We start from the raw sequence: 19674 nt of genomic DNA on the forward strand, positions 1-19674 counted from the left end.
TTACAAGAATTGGTTGAGTGAATTCCACCTTTTCTTCTTGGAGCGACAGAGGATGAGAGGTAACCTGATAGAGGTGTACAAGATGATGAGAGGCATTGGTCATGTGCATAGTCAGAGGCATTTTCCCAGGGCTGAAATGGCTAGCACGTGAGGGCACAGTTTTAAGGTGCTTGGAAATAGGAGATGTCAGGGTAAGTTTTTTTTAACGCAGAGAGTGGTAAATGTGTGGAATGGGCCGCCAGTGATGGTGGTGGGGGTGAATACGACAGGGTCTTTTAAGAAACTCCTGGATAGGTACATGGAGCTTAGAAAAATAGAGGGCCATGGGTAACCCTAGATAATTTCGAAGGGAAGGACATCTTCAGCTCAGCTTTGTGGGCCGAAGGGCCTGTATTGTGCTGAAAGTTTTCTATGTTTCTATGCTTCCTCCAGCTTCTTGTTTATTGCTTCAGATCTCAGCGTGCTTGTGAAGTTGCACCAGGGAACATGCCAGTTTTTAACCAGGAAAGGAACTGAAAGTAGACTGGGGAAGTGGAGATTCATTCAGGGAGATAACTGGGCCAGGATTGGGGAATAGGGCAGGAGGATCTGTGGGGTGGGAGAAAGAGTTATTATCAGGTTCAGTCAAAGAATTAACAGTGGGGGCTAGAGATTGTCAAAGGAGGAATGAAGGTATGATGTGCTCAGTTCAGCTCATACGACAATCATGGAGTCAGAAAGGCAGAAGCACAAAATTAAACCAGGTGCGGAGGTGAAAGTGAACACTTAGAATAGATTACAGAGTTTCTCCAACAAAGAATTATATCAACAGAACATTTTTTAAATTCTTAAAATTGTTTACCTTTGACCTTCTTTGTTGGTTGTGTTTCTGTATCTGTACCTTTTCTCTTTATTACAGGAACTGTTCCTGTATTAACTCTTGATGGTCCAGTTGCTTCATCTACATTTCTTAGCTTCTCCAGGTTCTGCAAGAAACAGTATGATTAATGTGCTTGCCTATGGGATCAACAGCACCTCCCAACACAGCATTGTTGACAGATATTTCCTGTTAAGGGTATCTTTACGCACAAATAACACTGATTGATCTAGCAATTTCAAAACTTGGGCAGTCTTAGCTGCTCTTGGAACATAGAACAACAGGCCCTTCAGCCCACAATGCTGCGCCAAACCAGTGAAATTAGTATTCAAATGGCCAACGAAACAAATTCCTTTTGCCAACACAATGTCCATATCCTTCCGTCTCCCTCAAATTTGTGTGCCTATCTAAATGTCTCTTAAAAGTCCCTGATGAATTTGCCCCAGCCATCACCCTGGGCAGCCAGGCAGCACATTCCAGGCACCCACCACTCTGTGTAAAAAAACCTGACCCTCATATCCCTTTTGAACTTATCCCCTCCCACCTTAATATCCTCTGGTATTAGACATTTCCACCCTGAGAAAAGGATACTCTGCTTACTCTATCTACGCTTCTCATAAACTTATAAACCTCTATCAGATCTCCCCTCAGCTTCGCTGCTCTTCAGAAAACCCAAACTCTCATTATAGCACATGCCCTGCAATCCAGGCAGCACCCTGGTAAACCTCTTCTGCACCATCTCCAAAGCCTCAACATCCTTCCTATAATGGCTGATCACAACTGTACGGAATAATCCTGATTGGGCTTTGACTAATAAAGACAAGCATGCCGTATCTTTTCTTAACCAAACTATCAACCTGTGCAGCCACTTTCAGAGAGCTATGAACTTGGATCCCAAGATCCCTCCTGATTGACAACACTGTTAAGGATCTTGCCCTTAACAGTGTACTGTCTCCTTGCCTTTGCCCTACCAAGGTGTAACACCTCACCTTTATCTGGGTTAAACTCCATCTGCCATTTCTCCACTCATATCTGCGCTGTATCCTCCCCCCCCCCCATTTTCATCCAAGTCATTTTGATACATCACAAACAGCAGAGGTCTCAGTACAGATCCCTGTGGAAAACCAATAAGCACAGAACTCCAGCTAAAATAAGTCCCTTTGACCACTACCCTCTGTATTCCATGGGCAAGCCAGTTCTGACTCCTAACAGCCAATTCACCGTGGATCCCATGAGACCTAATTTTCTGGATGAGCCTCCGATGCGGGACCCAGTCAAATGCCTCACCCAAATCCATGTAGGCAATATCCACAACTCTGCCTTCATCAATCACCCTCATCACCTCATCAAAAAACTCAAACAAGTTAATAAGACACGACTTGCCCCGCACAAAACCATGTTGGCTCTCCCTATTTAGGCCACAGTTTTCCAAATAGTCACAAATCCTATCCCCAAGAATTCTCTCCAGTATCTTCCCTACCACTGACATGAAATTCACCGGACTATAGTTTCCAAGATATTTCCTGGTTCTTTTTTTGAATAATGGAACATTAGCTACTCACCAGTCCTCCAGATCCTTGCCTTTGGCTAGACATGGGTTAAGGCCCAGCCATCTCATTTCTTGCCTCTCTCAATAACCTGGAATATATCCCATCATGCCTGAGGAACATATCCAACAATGCCCTTTAAGAGTTCCAACATTACCTCCCCCTTTGACTTGAAGTGTCCTGCTCAGTACTGCTCTCCCTATCCTCCACATCCTCCTTCTTGGTAAATACTGATGTAAAGTACTCATTAAGGATGCTCTCACTGGTTATCCTCTTGGGATAATACCAATGCCATGGGATTCTATTTAATCCTACTTGCCAAGGCCTTTTCGTGACCCCTCATGTCTTTCTTAATTCCCTCTTAAGTTCTTTTCTGGGTTCTTTATAATCCTCAATGTCATCTATAAATTTGCTGATGATAAAACCATTGTTGGCAGAATTTCAGATGGTGATGAAAGGGCGTACAGGAGCAAGATATACCAGTTAGTTGAGTGGCGTCGCAGCAACAATCTTGCACTCGACATCAGCAAGACCAAAGAGCTGGATGTGGACTTAAGAAAGGGTAAGACGAGGGAACAAAAACCAATCCTCATAGAGAAATCAGAAGTGGAGAGAGTGAGCAATTTCAAGTTCATGGATGTCAATACCTTTGAGGCCCTAACCTGGATACAACATATTGATGCAGCTATAAAGAAGGCAAGACAATGGCTATATCTCATTAGGAGTTTGAGGAGATTTGGTCTGTAAACTAAAACACTCAAAAACTTCAACAAATGTACCATGGACAGCATTCTAACTCACTGTATCTCTGTCTGGTATTGGGGGGGGCGGGGCAGCTACTCCAGAATATCAAAGTAAGTCGCAGAGACTGTAAAACTAGTCAACTCCATCACGGGTACTAGGCTCTGAAGTATCCTAGACATTTCAAGGAGCGGTGCCTTTGGAAGGTGGTGTCCATCATTAGGGATCTCCACCACCCAGGACGTGCCCTCTTCACACTGCTACCATTATGTAGAAGGTACACACTCAGCAATTCAGGAACAGCTTCTTCCCCTCTGCCATCCGCTTTCTGTTTTTTTTGCACTATTTATTTGAACTTAACTATTTAATAGACATGTATATATTTAATGTAACTCAGGTCTTTTTTCTCTTTATATTTATTTATCATGTACTTTATTGTATGCTGCCATAAAGTTAACAAATTTCACAACATATGCAGGTGTTATTGAACCCGATTCTGATTCAAGGCTGTTTGAAACTACTTTCCTAAGTAGTTTCCATTTTCTCCTTGCCTAAATACATCACCTCTCTTGTCATCCAAAGTTCTCTTGCAATGCCATCTTTGTCCTTTCTGTCCTGTACGCTGTGTATTTTGTCTTCAAGCACCCTCCACACGTCAGTTATGGATGCCCTAAAGCTGTTCCCAATTACCTCTCCCTAGTTCCTACCTAATGCTCTCATAATCTGCCCTGCTCCAATTTAATAGTCTCCCACAAGGTCCATACTTATCCTTTATCTATAGCTATCTTAAAACTCAAGGAGTTGTGGTCACTGTTCACTAACCGCTCACCCACTGAAAGGTCGGTCACTGATCAGGCTCATTACTGAACACTAGGTACAGTACAGCCTTTCCTCCTGTTGGACTATCAACAATGTAAGTAACCATCCTGGATGCACCAAAACAAAACCTCTGCCTCATCTAAACCTCTTGCACTAAGAAAGTTCCGGTTTACATCCGGGAAGTTGAAATCCCCCATGACATATGACAACAACCCTATTATTTTACACCTTTCCTAAATCAGCCTGCATATGTATTCCTTAATGTCCCAGTGGCAATTGGGGGTGGGCAGCAGAGGTCTGTAGTACAATGCTAGTGGTTCCACGCTTCCTATTTTTTTGAGTTCTATCCATACAGGCTCAGTGGAAGAGCCCTCCATTATGTCCAGCCCGAGTACCGCTGTGATGTTGTCCCTGATTAATAGTGCAACACCCTATATTTGTCACGAATAGTGGTGAACAGCTAAACCAAGTAGAGGAGGTGGCTCAAAAACCATCGCCTTCTCTGACGGATCATAGATTAGTTTAACTTGACATAGTCAGAATTTTCATCTGTACACAAGCTACAAGTTTTACAGGACTGCAATATATGGCTATGAAGGGGTCAACCATTGTGTTGGCCTCTGTCCCAAAACCAGTTTTAACATCATTACTCCCTTTAACCCATACCACAAAGAATTTGTGTTTTTTTTTAAAAAAAAGCAAAACTGACAATACAAAACTTAGTTTATAGTGTCACATTTTTGGAATTGATGTAACATAACAGAATAAAGTTTAATATTACTGGCATATGCCATGAAATTTGTTGGTTGTGGCAGTATATTGCAATACATAATAAAACTATACATTAGAACAAGATATATCTGACTATACTAAATAATGACATACTGTACATGAGTTCAAAGTCCATTCATAAATCTGATTGCAGAGGGGAAGAAGCTGTTCCTAAAACTTTGAGTATGTGTCTTCAGGCCCCTGTAACAACGCCTTCATGGTAACAATGAGAAGAGGGTATGTCCTGGGTGATGAGTCATCTGCAAATTTATAGATGGCACTTGAGCTGTGCTTAACTACCCAGTCATGGATGCAGAGATAGTAGAGCAGTGGGCTAAGCACGTGTTTTGAGGTGTGCCAATATTGATCAACAGGGAGGAGGAGATATTATTTTCAAGCCACACTGACTGTGGTCTTCCAATGAGGAAGTGAAAGATTCAGCTGCAGAGGGAGATACAGAAGCCTAGGTTTTGGAGCTTGTTGTTTCGTACTAAGTAACCATATTCTTACCTCTTTATGTTGCTTCCCCAGAATGTGTGTCTGCCACAGTAGTTCATTTTTCACTGGAGTGCTGCAAATCACACAGCTGAGATGACCTAAACTGTTATATGTTCGAACTAGTTAAGGTAAAGCAAACTTCAAAAGTTTATGCATTTGATATAAGAATTTCAAACACAGTACTTATCATTATCTCTGTTTAAGTGTGAATTCTCGCTGTATAGGTACAACAAAATAACAGGCTGCATGAGAATATGCCAAATGTTTAAAAGAAAGTAATGGAAAAGAAACATTGAGTCAGATCTTCTGCTTAAAAGCCAGCAGGTCCATTCAGATGTGATGGTTCACACCAACTTATCCAAGAGGAGCCTTTGGGCTCCCAAGCATATGCTGAAATCCAACCTTCCACTCAGTTCTAAATATTGCTAGACATCTGTGTTATGCCACTAGACTGTCTGAATTAGAAGCCTAGAACTGGTTTTGAATATCAGGCATTCGAGTGGCTCTTGAGAGTTACAAGGTGGTTTAATAATGGATTGGGGAGAGATAGAAGGGACATGAGTAAGACTAAGTAAAACCCAAGGCATTCTATATGGAAAATTAAGAACAGGAGCACAACTAGAATCAGGGTAGGACCAATCAGGATTAAAAAAGGGAATTTTGTGTCTGGAGTCAGAAGAGTTAGGGGAGGTCCTCAATGAATACATTGCATCAGTACTCATCAGTGAGAAGGACCTTGATGAATCCGAGGTCAGCATAGAACATGCTGATAAGCTGGATCATGTCAACCTTAACAAAGATGTTTTGCTAGAACTTTTGAAAACATTAGGAAGGTAAATTCCCAGGGCTGGATGGGATATAACCCAGGTTTCTACAGGAAGCGAGGCAAGAGACTGCTGCCCGGGCACTGATCCCCAAGTCCTCGCTGGCTACAACATTAGTGCTAGATTGGAGGTGGCAAATGTTATCTCTTTGTTCAAGAAAGGTAACAGAGATAACCCCGGGAATTATAGACCAGTGAGTCTTACATCAGTGGTCAGTCACAGAACACAACTGAAACAGGCCCTTCAGCTCATCTAGTCCAATGCCAAACTATGAGTGCATAGTCATGCACTTTGACAGAAGGAATAAAGGCATGGGCTGTTTTTTAAATGGGGGAAAAAAATTCAAAAATCATATGTGCAAAGAGACTTGGGAGTCCTTGTGCAAGATTTCCAGAAGGTTAACCAGCAGGTTGAGTTTGTGGCAAGGAAGGCAAATGCAATGTTAGCATTCATTTCAAGAGGACTAGAATATAAAAGCAAGGTTTTATTGCTGAAGCTTTATAAGGCATTGATCAGACTGTACTTGGAGCATTAAGAGTTTTGGGCCCCTTATCTAAGAAAAGTTGTGCTGTCATTAGAGAAGGTCCAGAGGATGTTCACGAGAATGATCCCAGGAATGAAAGGGTTAACATATAAAGCTTAGAAGACTAAGGGGGAATGTCATTGAAACCTATAGAATATTGAAAGGCCCCAATAGAATGGATGTGGAGAAGATGTTTCCTATAGTGGGGGAGCCTAGGACAAGAGGGCACAGCTTCAGACCTGAGGATGTCCATTTAGAAGAGAGATGAGGAAAATTTTCTTCAGCTAGAGGGTGGTGAATCTATGGAATTCATTGCCACAAATGGCTGTGCAGGCCAAGTCATTGGGTATATTTAAGGCTGAGGTTGATAGGTTCTTGACTAATCAATGATTACAGGGAGAAGGCAGGAGAATGGAGTTGAGAGGGATAATCAATCAGTTACGATGGAATGGCAAGCAGACTCAATGGGCCAAATGGGCTAACTGTTCCTGTGTCTTATGGTCTTAATCTGCTTAGTAAAGTCAACCTGCACCCAGACCATAGACCTCCATACCCCTCCCATCCATGTACTTATCCAAATTTCTCTTAAATGTTGAAATCAATCCTGCATCTACAGCTTCCTTTGGCAGCGCATTCCACACTGTCACTACTCTCTGAGTGAAGTTCCCCATCATGTTACCCTTAAACATTTCACCTTTCACCCTTAACCCATGACCTCTAGTTCTAATCTCATCCAACCTCAGTGACAAGACGCAAACACAAGGAAATCTGCAGATGCTGGAAATTCAAGCAACACACATCAAGCAGCATCTCTAGGAAGAGGTACAGTCGACGTTTTGGGCCGAGACCCTTCGTCAGGACTAACTGAAAGAAAGAAGAGCTAGTAACTTCCTAGAGATGCTGCCTGGCCTGCTGCGTTCACCAGCAACTTTGATGTGTGTTGCTCAGTGGAAAGAGCCTGCTTACATTCACCCTATCTATACCCTCACAATTCTGTATACCTCTATCTGAACTCACCTTATTCTCCTACGCTACAGGGAATGAAGTCATAACCTGTTCAACCTTTCCCTGTAATTCAGATCCTCAAACCCTGGCAATATCCTTCACATTTTCTCTGCAATCTTTCAAACATATTGATATGTTTCCTGCAGGAAGGTGACCAGAACTGCATATAATACCTCAAGTCAGGCCTTACCAATGTGTTATACAACTTCAACATAAAATCCCAACTCCTGTGCTCAATATATTGATTTATGAAGGCCAATGTGCCAAAAGCTCTCTTTACAACCCTATCAACCTGTGATACCACTTTTAAGGAATTATGGATCAGTATTCCCTGTGTTCTACCACACTCCTTATGGTCTGGCACTCACCGGATAATTCCTACCATAGTTTATCCTCCCAAACTGCAACACCTCACAGTTGTCTGCATTAAAGTCAATTGCTACTTTTCAGCCCATTTTCAAGTTGGTCCAGATCCCACTGCTAGTTTTGATATCCTTCCTCACTACGCCCCCAATCTTGTTGGGCAAACTACTGGAGAGGATTCTTAGGCACAAGAATTACAATCATTTGGAGAAGCATAGTCGATTTGGAAAAATCAACATGGTTTTGTGAGGGAGTGACAAAACATCTTAATGAAGGCAGAGCAGTGAATGTGGTGTGTATAGATTTTAGTAATTAATTCAACAAGGTTCCCCATGTTAGGCTCATTCAGAAAGTCAGGAGGCCTGCGAACCAGGGAAGCCTGGCTGTGTGGATTCCAAATTGGCTTGCCTATAAAAGGCAGAGTATAGAACTAGATGGAGAGTATTCTGCCTGGAGATTGGTGACTAGTAGTGTTCTGCAAGGATCTATTCTGGGACCCTTGTCCTTCGTAATTTTTATAAATGACTCAGATGAGGAGGTGGAAAGGTATGCAAGTTTGCAGATGACACAAAGGTTGGCGGTGCTGTGGATAAGTTACAACAGGACATTGACAGGATGCAGAGCGGGCATGATGAACAGATGGAGTTCAACCCAAAAAGGTATGAATTGATTCATTTTGGAAAGTCCAACTTCAAGGTAGAATACAAGGTTAATGGTACGATTCTTAGAAGTGTAGAGAAACAGGGGGATCTTGGGGTTCACGTCCATAGATCTCTCAAAGTTGCATGCAAGTTGATAACAGCACAAGTTGATAGGGTGGTTAAGACGGTATATGGTATGCTGGGCATTATTAATCAGAGGGTTATGTTCAAGGGCCACAAGGTAATGTAGCTCTATAAAACCTTGGTTAGACCACACTTGGAGTATTGTGTTCAGTTCTCGTCACCTCATTATCAGAATATTTGGAAGCTATAAAGAGAGTGCAGAGGAGCTTTACCAGGATGCTGCCTGGATTAGAAAGCTTGTTTTATGAGAATAGATTAAGAAAACTGGGGCTTTTCTCTTTGGAGGATGAAAGAGGACTTGGGAGGTGTACAAGATGTTAATTTACAGACAGTTTTTCCCAGGGCAGAAATGGCTCATACAAGCGAGCATAACTTTAAGAAGTTTGGAGTATGGGGGGATATCACAGGTTGTGGACGATGGTAGAAACAGATACATTAGGAACATTTAAGAGGTTCTTAGGTAGGTACATGGATGAAAGAAAAATGGATGGCTATGTAGGAAGAAAAGGTTAGATGGATCTTGGAGTAGTTTAGAGGGTTGACACAACAATGTGGGCTGAAGTGCTGTACTGTTGTGTGCTCTATTAGACTTCGGCCTTTTCTGACACTGAATTTCAATTGCTTGAATTATTTTCTCTGTTAATTTTTAATCCTTAGATCCTCAATTGTTCAGGATATGCACCATATATCTCATTATCTATTGAGGCTCCTGATGATTTTGTGCCATTGTTATTCTGCTAAAAAGCAACTTGTAAGTAAAAACTAGTCTATCTAATGAGGTCACTGCTACAGACCCACTTCAGCAATAATTGGCCCACCAGGTCAGACGTTGGTGAATTGAAGTTCAGAAGGAGAAATATTAATAAATATTATCATTGTATTTATTCAGGAATGCAAAAACCAGAGTAAATTATGGAGTCAAATAAAACCATGCACTGTAACACACCAAGATATCAAATCAAAACAGATTATTCTTGCCTCTTTTTTCTACCATGTGAAAGATTGCAAAATATAACGTAGCTATTTCTACCCTCAGTAATTCAAGCTAAGTGCTTTAAACTAAACTACTAAAAGAACATAAACAACATAGTGGACGACCAGACACGGGCTGACAATGCCGCACTGGCTTAACCAAAAACCTACTAAAGCAGTCTCCCTTCTGCCTACATGTCCAAACCATTCCATTCTCTAGATATTGATGGTGCCTATCTAAGAGCTTCTTAAACAACTCCTTTGTATTTCACTCCAGTAATGCCCCGAGCAGCGCATTCCAGGCACCCACCACTTCTGTGTACAAAAAAAAAGCCACACACGTTTTTGAATTTAACACCCTTCCCCTCACCTTAAATACATGCCCTCTAGCATTAGACATTTTGACACTGGGTTAAAAAGATACAGCTGCCTACTCTATGCCCTCATGGACTGATAAGTCTCTATCAGGTCTCTGTCCTCAGCCTCTGCAGCCCCAGAGAAAACAACTCCAATCTGTCCAATCCTGGTAAGTCACTCCTACACCATTGCCACAACCTTCACATACTGGGGTGAATAAAACTGAATGCAATACTTCAGATGTGCAGGCAAGCTAGAGCTTTACAAAGCTACAACGTAACTTCCTGAGTCTTCAACTTAGTGCCTCGACGAATAAAGGCAAGCATGTCATTTGTCCTCTTTACCTATCAATCTGGGCAACTGCTTTCACGTAGTTATGGACTGAGACACCAAGACCCCTCTGTACATCAACATTATTAAGGGTTCTGCCATTACTTGTGTACAACACTTTTACATTTAATCTCCCAAAGTGCAACACTTCACTATCTGTTCTTTCTTCACCCATATCTGCAACTGATCTATATGCACTTGTATGCTTTGGCAGTCTTCTATATTATCCACAACGTCACCATTCTTTACATCCTCTGCAAACTTATTACTGCACCCATCCATGTTTTCATCCAAGTCATTTATCAGAACCAACAGGCACCCCAGTACAGATCACTGCAACACACCACCAGTCAAGGACCTGCAGCCAAAACGTCTATTGTCCACTACCTCGTCTTCTATGGGCAAGCCAATTCAGAATCCAAATGACAATCACCACAGCCCATGCATCTCAAAATTCTGGATGTGCCTACTACATGTGACCTAGTCAAATACTTTACTAAAATTCACGTAGACAACATCCAGAGCTCTACCTTCATCACTTCCTTGAAAAACGCAATCAACATAAGACCTGACTTGTCCCACACAAAGTCATGCTGACTGCCTCTAATTAAACCATGATTCTCCAATGTTCATAAACCCTACCGCAAGAATCCTGTCCAGTAGCTTCCCTACCATTAATGTGAGAGTCACCAGTCTATTCCTATACCCCTATTTAATAACAGAAGAGCATTAGCTATTCACTAGTCCACTGGAACCTTCCCTGTGACTAGAAAGGATATGAAGATTTTGGTAAAAGATCCAGTAATTTCATCCTTTGCTTCTCAATAAACTGGGGTGTATCCCATCAGGCCCTGGGAAGTTATCCACCTTCATGTTCTTCATGAGAGCCAACAGTATTTGTTCATTAATCGCAAAATGCTCTGGTATATTAGCCTGCTTCACACTGATCTCACTTCCAGCTACTGGTAAATAATGACAGAACGTACTCACTTAGGACTTTGCCCACATCCTCCACCTTCAAGCACATGTACCCTCTTTTATCCTTCAGTGGTCCCACCTGTTCCCTAATTACCCCCTTGCCCTAGTGCACATGTAGAATGTCTTTGGCTCCTTTTTAATCCCACTTGTTGAGGGCATTGCATGGCCCCTCCAGGCTCTCCTAATTTCCTTCTTGAGTTCTTTTCTAGCTTCTCCATTATCCTCAGGGGCTCAGTTTGACTGTAGCTTCCTAATCCTTACATACGCTTCCTTTTCCTTGACCAAATTCATCACCTCTCTCATAATCTAAAGTTCCACTGCCCTGCCATACTTGCTCTTTTCTTAAAGGAATATATGCATCCTGTACTCTCTGCAGTTGGTCTTTAAACACCTTCCACATGCCAGATGTGGACTTGCACATTAACAGCTGCTCTCAATTAACTCTCCCTTGGTCTTGCTTAATACTCTCATAGTTTGACCTGCCCCAATTTAATGTACTCCCACAAGGTCCAGATTTACCTTTATTCACAGCTAACTTAAAGCTTCTGGAGTTGTGATCACTGTCCCCTAAATGTTCTCCTACTGAAAGGTCAGTCACCCAGCCAACATCAGATCCCTACTACCAGGTCCACAATTCACCTCCACTAGTTGAACCATCTACTTCATGATTTAAGAAACCTTCCTGGAAGCATCTAACAAATTCTGCCCCATCAAAACCCCTTGTGCAATAGAAGTTCCAGTTTACATTGGGGAAGTTGAAATCATCCGTGACAATTCTGTTGTTTTTTTCACCTTTCCTAATTTACCTATGTATCTACTGCTGAATTTCCAGTGGTTATTGGGAGGTGGGGGGCATTGTCCTGTGGTATAATCCCAATAGTGTGACACCTTTCTTACTTTTGACTTACACCCAAACAGACTTGGAATATCAGCCCTCCACTATATTGCCATTGAGTGCAGCTGTGATGTTCCCCCATCCCACCCGCTTCTACCTCCCTGTCTATTCTAAAATATCGAAACGCTGGAATATTACTATCAAATCCTCTCCTAATCTCAACAAAGTCTATTATGATCACAACATAAGTTCATGTACTGATCCATGCTCCAAGTTCATTTCTCACAGTCTTAATACTCCTAGCACTGAAATAAAACACACTTCAACCCATCCCTCCCTTTTCGCCTATTACCTCAGCCTTGCCCGCCTTTCCTTACATACTCACTGGTGATGTATTCTCAATCCTGCCACTTAATGACCTAATAACAGGCAGTTTCAAAACCTCAACTCGGGCAAGCTGGGCCGAAAGGCCTGTTTCCGTGCTGTAGTTCTCTATGACTCTGTGGTGCTCTGATCGTCAATGTCTCATGCCATTGAGCCTTCATAAGGACTAAAGAAGCTGCAATCTGAGCTCAAGGCCACTGAACCAGACTTAACTAGGATCCAACCATGGTAATCGGTGAAAGGAAACTGAAGTGATCAAATAAACCTGAAACTTCAAAAAGGATGTAATCTCAGCAATGATAATATGGCACTACTGGATGGCTGTAGGAAAAAAAACTGTATCACTAACGTCCTAAAGGGAAAGGACATCTATACTTACACAGTCAAGCTTCTTTGTGAATCCAGTCCCATCAACGTGGTTGATTCCCACAGTCTACTTTTAGAGCAATTAGGACTTGACAATGAATGCCAGCTTGTATTGTCTACTTCTCATTAATGAGTTATTAACAAAAAAAGTTTTAAATATAGGACTGGGAGGGGGATTTAAATGAGAAGTTTTGGACATCTAAGATGGTGACAATTTCAGGAAAGGAAGAATACCTTGATTGGAAATGCACATAAGGACTTTGAATGTGATATGGAACAAGTATGTTAAAGAACTGGCAAGAGGAGCAGAAGTGTGGAGAAAGAGAAATGAAATGTCAATGAATGCCCACAGATGCAGTATAGTGGGATGAGGCAGGAAGTGGAAATAGATCAAGGCAGAATTTGGAAGGAAGTATGCTGGAATTCATAGGACTATAAGAAAGATATCAGTCAAGATAGGATTAGTGTAAAAATGAGTGTCTGATGGCTCAGAAGAATTCAGTGGGCCAAAGGGACTGTTTACATTTGATATTTCTCTTTAATAGTAAGCATTTCTTAAACAATTTGAGCTAAAACCAAATAGATTGTATTAAATGTACGTTTAAAATTGATGATAATCAAGCAAGGAGACCAGATATGTTATCCTGTTTTGGCATAAAAATCTGTTTGAGGGAGACATGGACATAATCAATCAATGACATAAAAGGCAAAGATGTCAGGAGACCTGCTGGGGTCCTCATAGGGATAGAATAGCAGCAGGAAGTTCCAGGTGCGAGAATTCCTGTTCATTCCAGCAATACATAAATAAACTTCATGATGTACCGGGGTGAGATGCACAACACTGAAATCAGTACAGCCCAGGGACAGACCCTTTGATCCGCAGTGTCTGTGCCACTGCGATGCCAATTTAAACTGCACATCTGCCTGCACCATATCTACATCTCTTCATTCCCTGCCCACTGAATGCCTTTTAAGTGTTGCTATCATATCTGCTTCCACTACTTTCAATGCACCTACCACTCTGTATAAATAAACTTGCCTTGGGAATCTCCTTTACACTTCCCACCTCTCAGCTTGAAGCTATGCCCTCTAGTATTTGACATTTCCACTCTGCAAAAGAGACCCTGATTACCTTCCCTGTCTATGTCTCTCAGAGTTTTATCCATTCCTTCAGGTCTTGGAGTTGTACAGTATAGAAACATTGGATTATCTACTCTAATCCAATTTTCCTGCAGCAATTCCACATTCTTCTATGCCCTGCTTATTTGAGTACTTGTATAGATATCTCTTAAATCTTGTAACTGTGCCTGCCCAAACCAACTCCTCTGGCAACCAGTCTATGTGTAAAGTTTACTCATCAGATATCCTTTAAATGTCCTCTCACCTTGAACTTATGCATCTTGCTACCATGAGAAACAGTCCATTAACCTCTTACTATTACCCGTCTATCACAGTAATCTCTTAATTTTATATACCTGCATCATATCACTTCACCCTCTAGAGAAGACTGTTGATTAACATCTTTTACAAACTCATAGATTTTCACATTTATCCTGACGAGATCTCTTCCCACTCTCTTTTAAAAATGCTATTCCTTTCTCTCGGTTCCTCCATCTCCACTGCATCTGCTCTTAAAGTGAGACTTTCCATTCTAGAACATCTGAGATGTCCGCTTTTTTTTCCAAAAAATGGTGTTTACCTTCCACCTCCATCAATGCTGCCCTCACCCAGATCTTCTCCATTCCCTGCACATTTGCCCTCTCTCCATCCTCTTGCATGGATAAAGCATCTCAGGTGCTTACTTACCATCCCACTAGCCTCTGTATCCAGCAAATCATTCTCAACTTCTGCCATCTTCCATGGGATCTTTACACTAAGCACATCTTTCCTCCTCCCCACCTCTGTTTTCCATAGGGTTTTCTTTCCGTTACTCCCTTGTCCACTCATTTCTCCTGCCCCCCTGCCAATGATCTCCCTCCTGGCACTTTCCCCTGCAAGTGTGACAAGTGCTACACCTGCCCCTACACCTCCTCCCTCCACTACTCAGGGATGCAAACAGACCTTCAGGTGAGGCAACACTTCACCTGTGAGTCTGTTGGAGCCATCTGTTATATCTGGTGTGGCCATCTCTACATCGGTGAGGCCCGACTCAGATTGGAGAACAGTTTCATTGAGCACCTTTGTTCTGTCTGCCGCAAAAGACAGGATCTCCCTGTGGCTACCAATTCTACTCCAACTTCCCATTGCCAATCTTACTATCCATGGTTGCCTCTACTGCCATGAAAGGCCAAACTCAAGTTGGAGGAGCAACGCCTCATATTCTGTCAGGGTGGTCTCCAACCTGATGGTATAAATATCGATTTATCTGACTTCCAGTACCTACCACCGACTTAGCCCTACTTTGGTTTTCCATCCCCTATTCTGGTTACCTCTCAAGCTGTCTCTTCCCTCTGGTTCCACCCTTCCGTCCCTTTATTCCAAGGTTCACTGCCCTTATTAGATTCCTTCTTCTTCATTTCTATGTCTCTTCCACCGATCACCTCTAAAGCCGCTGACTTTATCCACCCTCCCCCACCAACCCACCTGCCCCATCATCTGTTCTCAGTTCTCAAGTGCTAACTTGTCTTCCTCCTCCTCCCCTACTTCATTATTCTGGCTTCTAGCCATTTATTTTCCATCGCTGAAAAAGGGTCTCAGCCTGATATGATTCTCCCCCATCGATGCTGCCTGACATGCTGAATTTCTCCCAGCATTTTGTGTGTGTACCTCTCACCTTCTTTTTCTTCAGGAAAAAAACACCCAGATTATTCAAAGCAACAGTTCTGTTGAAGGGTCTTGTCCTGAAACAGTAACTGTTCCATTTTCCTCGAGATGTTGCATAACCTGCTGAATTTATCCAGCATTTTGAGAGCGTTGCTCCAGATTTCCAGCATCTGCAGACTCTCCTGAGGCTCTACATTATTCAATCTCTTTTTGACTCACGTCCTCCTTGTGAATCTCTTCTGTGCCTTCTAGAGATTTGTCACATCTTTACCATGGTCAGGAAATCAGAAATGCAGACAATATACCACTAGCCAATATTTTGTAAATCGGAAACATGATGTTCCAATTCTTTTAACCATAGCCTCAGCCAATAAAGACAAGCATACAATATACCTGCCTCATCCTACTCATGTTTCCATTTTCAGGAAATGATGTTCTTGTGTCTCTGCTCAGCAACACTTTCCAGGGTCCTATCATTCCTGGCCAGGTTTTACTTCACAAAATTCATTTAACGTAGCTAAATTCAATCAGCCATTCCTCTGTTTATTTTCTCAGTTGATGTATCTCCCATGTAACCTTAGACAACCTTCTCCACTGTCCACTATCCAACAATTTTGGTGTTATTTGCAAGCTTACTAATTATGTCATCAACATTCTCGTCCAAGTAATATGGCAATGATAAGAAACCAACACTGATCGTTGTGGCACACCACTAGACAAAACCTCCATTCTGAACAACAATTCTTCTCTTACACCTTCTGCATTCTACCACCAAGCCAATTTCCTATTCAATCGGATTGCTCACTCTGGCTCCTACATGGTCTTGCTGCCTCGTCTTACCTTGACTAAGGCCTTACTGAAGCCCACTGTGGTGGCGAGTAGTGCACTTCTTACCACCGTAAGCCTCAGCTACACCAACAGCCTGTGCCAAAATGGTGAGATTTCAGGCAGCCCGCGGTCACCACTGCTGCTTCTGCTATCTCTCCCTGGTGTGTGGGGGTTCAGGAGGGATGGTGGCAGCTTCCTATGGCACTGAGCCCTAGTTAAACCAGCGAAGTAAGCTCACAGACTGAGAAGAAGCTGCCCCCCCCCAATCCCAATCAGAGACAACATCCTGTGAAAATCCAGAGGATCATTAAGCAAAAAGGCCTGTTTCTGTGCTGTAGTTTTTCTATGGTTTCTAACAAATGGAAACAAGGTTGAGGGCCATGTGCTCCTGAGATCAAGGGTCATCCTGGGAAGACCGAGGGAAATCCTGGGGTCAAAACCCAGAGGTCAGCGAATCCAGAGGTTGAGGGCTCGAAGTTTGCAAGTCTGGTACCTGGGCAAGGGCAGGGAGTCAGAAGCAGCCTGTTCTGGGGTTGAAGGACCAGCTGTGTGTTGGGTGGGAAAGGTGTTTAATTTGCTGTTGCCTCTATGTTGACCATGTGTTCTGCTGAACATTGTGAGCATGGTATGTAGGGATCGGAATGTGTGGTGACATTTGTGGGCTGCCCCGAAGACATTCTTAACTTGCACTGGTTATGAACGTAAACAACACATTTTACTCGATATGTCAATGTACATTTGATAAATAAATCTAATCTAATTTAGGCAACATCCACTGCCAAACTGTTCGATCACCTCTTCAAAAAACTCAAGATTTATGAGGCACCTTTCCCCATGCTCAAAGCCATGCTGACAATCCCTTATTGGTCCCACTTTTGCAAATGCAAACAAATCTTGCCCCCCAGAATCCCCTGTAGTAAGTTTCCCATCAGTCTTGCAAAGTTTACCAAGCTTATCCTGCTACTCTTTTTAAATAGAGGCACATCATCAGCTATCTTCCAGTATCTTACCTGTGGCTGAAAATGTTCCACAACAATTTTTCATGGAGCACTAGTAACCTCCTGCCTTGCTTCCCATCAGTCCTGAAACTGTGCAGTCAAATTTACCAATGTCAGCAGCATCCCCTTAGGTAATGGCAAAGCACAAAGGAGTGCAAATACTAATAACCAAGCGTTCTCCTTACTCTAGTAAGATATGAAATGAGAGCTACTAGAATGCTGACATTATTAGATGCACATTGAACACCAGAAAAACATCAGATGTACCAATCCCATTTCCTAGTGGATGCTGCAAATGAAAGAAGTAATCTGCTCTAGATTGTCTCAATTTCAAAGCAATTTGGACATAAAAAAAAAATAAACATGACTCCATATAATGGCCAAATTCATTTATTTGTCTGCCTTTCTTTCAGGTATACAACATCCCCTGGACCATTTCAGTTTACGTGAGCACTCGTGCTAATTGTACCGATCAATTAATTTCAGGCAACGCATTTGAAAGTCATATTTTAGGGATATGAAACGGAGTACAACAACCGTTCATGGGATTATATGAACATTTTGACTAAAACACCAAAGGGGTCAGACTTTGACTATATCGGAAAAGCGCTATCCTTCATGGTTTAAAAAGAACGTCTACAACAGCCCCCGCCGCCCCCTCCCCGTTACCCTCGACTTTACTGATCTCAGGGCACTGGCGTAGTTTACTTGGTGACACAAGAGAGAATGAGTGGAAATCTGGAGCAACACCTGCAACGTGCTGGAGGAGTTCAGCAGGTCAGGCAGCATCAAAAGTGGGAAATAAGCAGTCCACCCTTCATGAGTCTCTCGGTCCGAAAAGTCGACTGTTCATAACTCCCCACAGATGCGGCATGGCCTACTGAGGTCCTGCAGCTTTGTGTTTGTGTTGATCACGTTGTTTACTGATTGATAAATGTGGATGTGAGCCTGAATGGCGAGCAACAGGTTCACCCCCTCCAGCTGCCCGGCCTCTCCAAAAGGATATTTAGCGAGCGGAGACTCGATCCTTCTGCTGCTCGCGCCCGCCCGCTGCTTCTCCCTCATCAGGCGCCGCAGCTCCTGCTGGTTGACAACTTTCTTCTTCGCCTTCACCAGAGCCGCCATCTCCGTTGCAGCGATCACTTCCGGCGCGTACCGGATGGGTTTCTTCAGCGGCGTTCAACGTCACTTCCGGGCGAAGTTCCACGCCGTCTCCGCCCCTATTTGGGGAGGGGAGTTCAACCTCGGGGGTTGCATCGCAATTATCGCCACGACAAATTGAATTCTTGTACGGAAGTTATATTCCCGAGGTTACAACGATGAAAAATTAACAGTTACAGATTTTCTTCTAAGGCACCATGATGCATGTTACAGTCAACAAAGTATTTTTGAAGCGCAACAGTTTGTAATGTATAGAACGAATCCGCAACCCCACAAATGGTAAACTGAGTACTAGATAGTTTTAGTGGGGAGACAAATATTGGCCGGCAAATCAAGAATCATGGTGGTTCTCCAAATTTTTACATTCCCATTTTTGAGGATTTTGACTTCTTTTGCAACCATTTTCTCCCTTAGTTTTGGAATTCTATTTCTCCCCCCACAAAGTAGGTCAAAAACATAACAATGTAAAAATTAGGAGAAGGATTAAGCCACTCATCTATGCGAGGTTTCTCTGTCACTTACAAAGATCAGGGTTGATAGATTTCAATACCATTCTCAGTACTCATTCTTTCAGACCCTTTATACAGTAAAACTAATGACGCAACATCCTTGGGGCTATGGTGGTACAGGATTTATGGATTTTCTGCACTGTTTTTGATGTACAGAATGATTGTTGTTGATCTACAGAGGGGCCTTGGCATCCAAGTCCATAGAAAGTGACCATGTACGTAGATAGGCTGTTAAAGAAGGCATGTGATGTACTTGGTTACATTGGTGAGGCATTGAGCATCAGACTCTGGGAGTAACATTGCAGATACTTGGAACTTGGTTGCTATGCGAACTTTGGTTAGGTCACACTTGGGAGTATTGTGTGTAATTATTACAGGAAGGATATGGAAACTGTGGAAATGGTAGAGAAGCGATTTACCGGGCTGCCACTGACATATTAGCGGGAACGAGCTCTAAGGAG

The 19674-nt window shown here is 42.6% G+C and overlaps 1 protein-coding gene across 1 annotated transcript in view; it reads right to left on the minus strand.

Annotated features, from left to right (window-relative positions):
* znf830 (zinc finger protein 830) overlaps positions 1-18687 on the minus strand; it is a 68933-nt gene extending 50246 nt beyond the window's left edge. Inside the window, exons 1-3 of the mRNA XM_063043939.1 lie at positions 18546-18687; positions 5245-5340; positions 842-965 (exon numbers count right to left, since the gene is read on the minus strand). Coding sequence (XP_062900009.1) covers positions 842-965; positions 5245-5340; positions 18546-18668 — 343 coding nt within the window. The 5' untranslated portion in view covers positions 18669-18687. The remainder of the gene's footprint in view (positions 1-841; positions 966-5244; positions 5341-18545) is intronic.
* Positions 18688-19674: the final 987 nt, after the last annotated feature.

The sequence above is a fragment of the Mobula hypostoma genome, chromosome 3, assembly GCF_963921235.1.
Source record: "Mobula hypostoma chromosome 3, sMobHyp1.1, whole genome shotgun sequence".
Taxonomy (NCBI): domain Eukaryota; kingdom Metazoa; phylum Chordata; class Chondrichthyes; order Myliobatiformes; family Myliobatidae; genus Mobula; species Mobula hypostoma.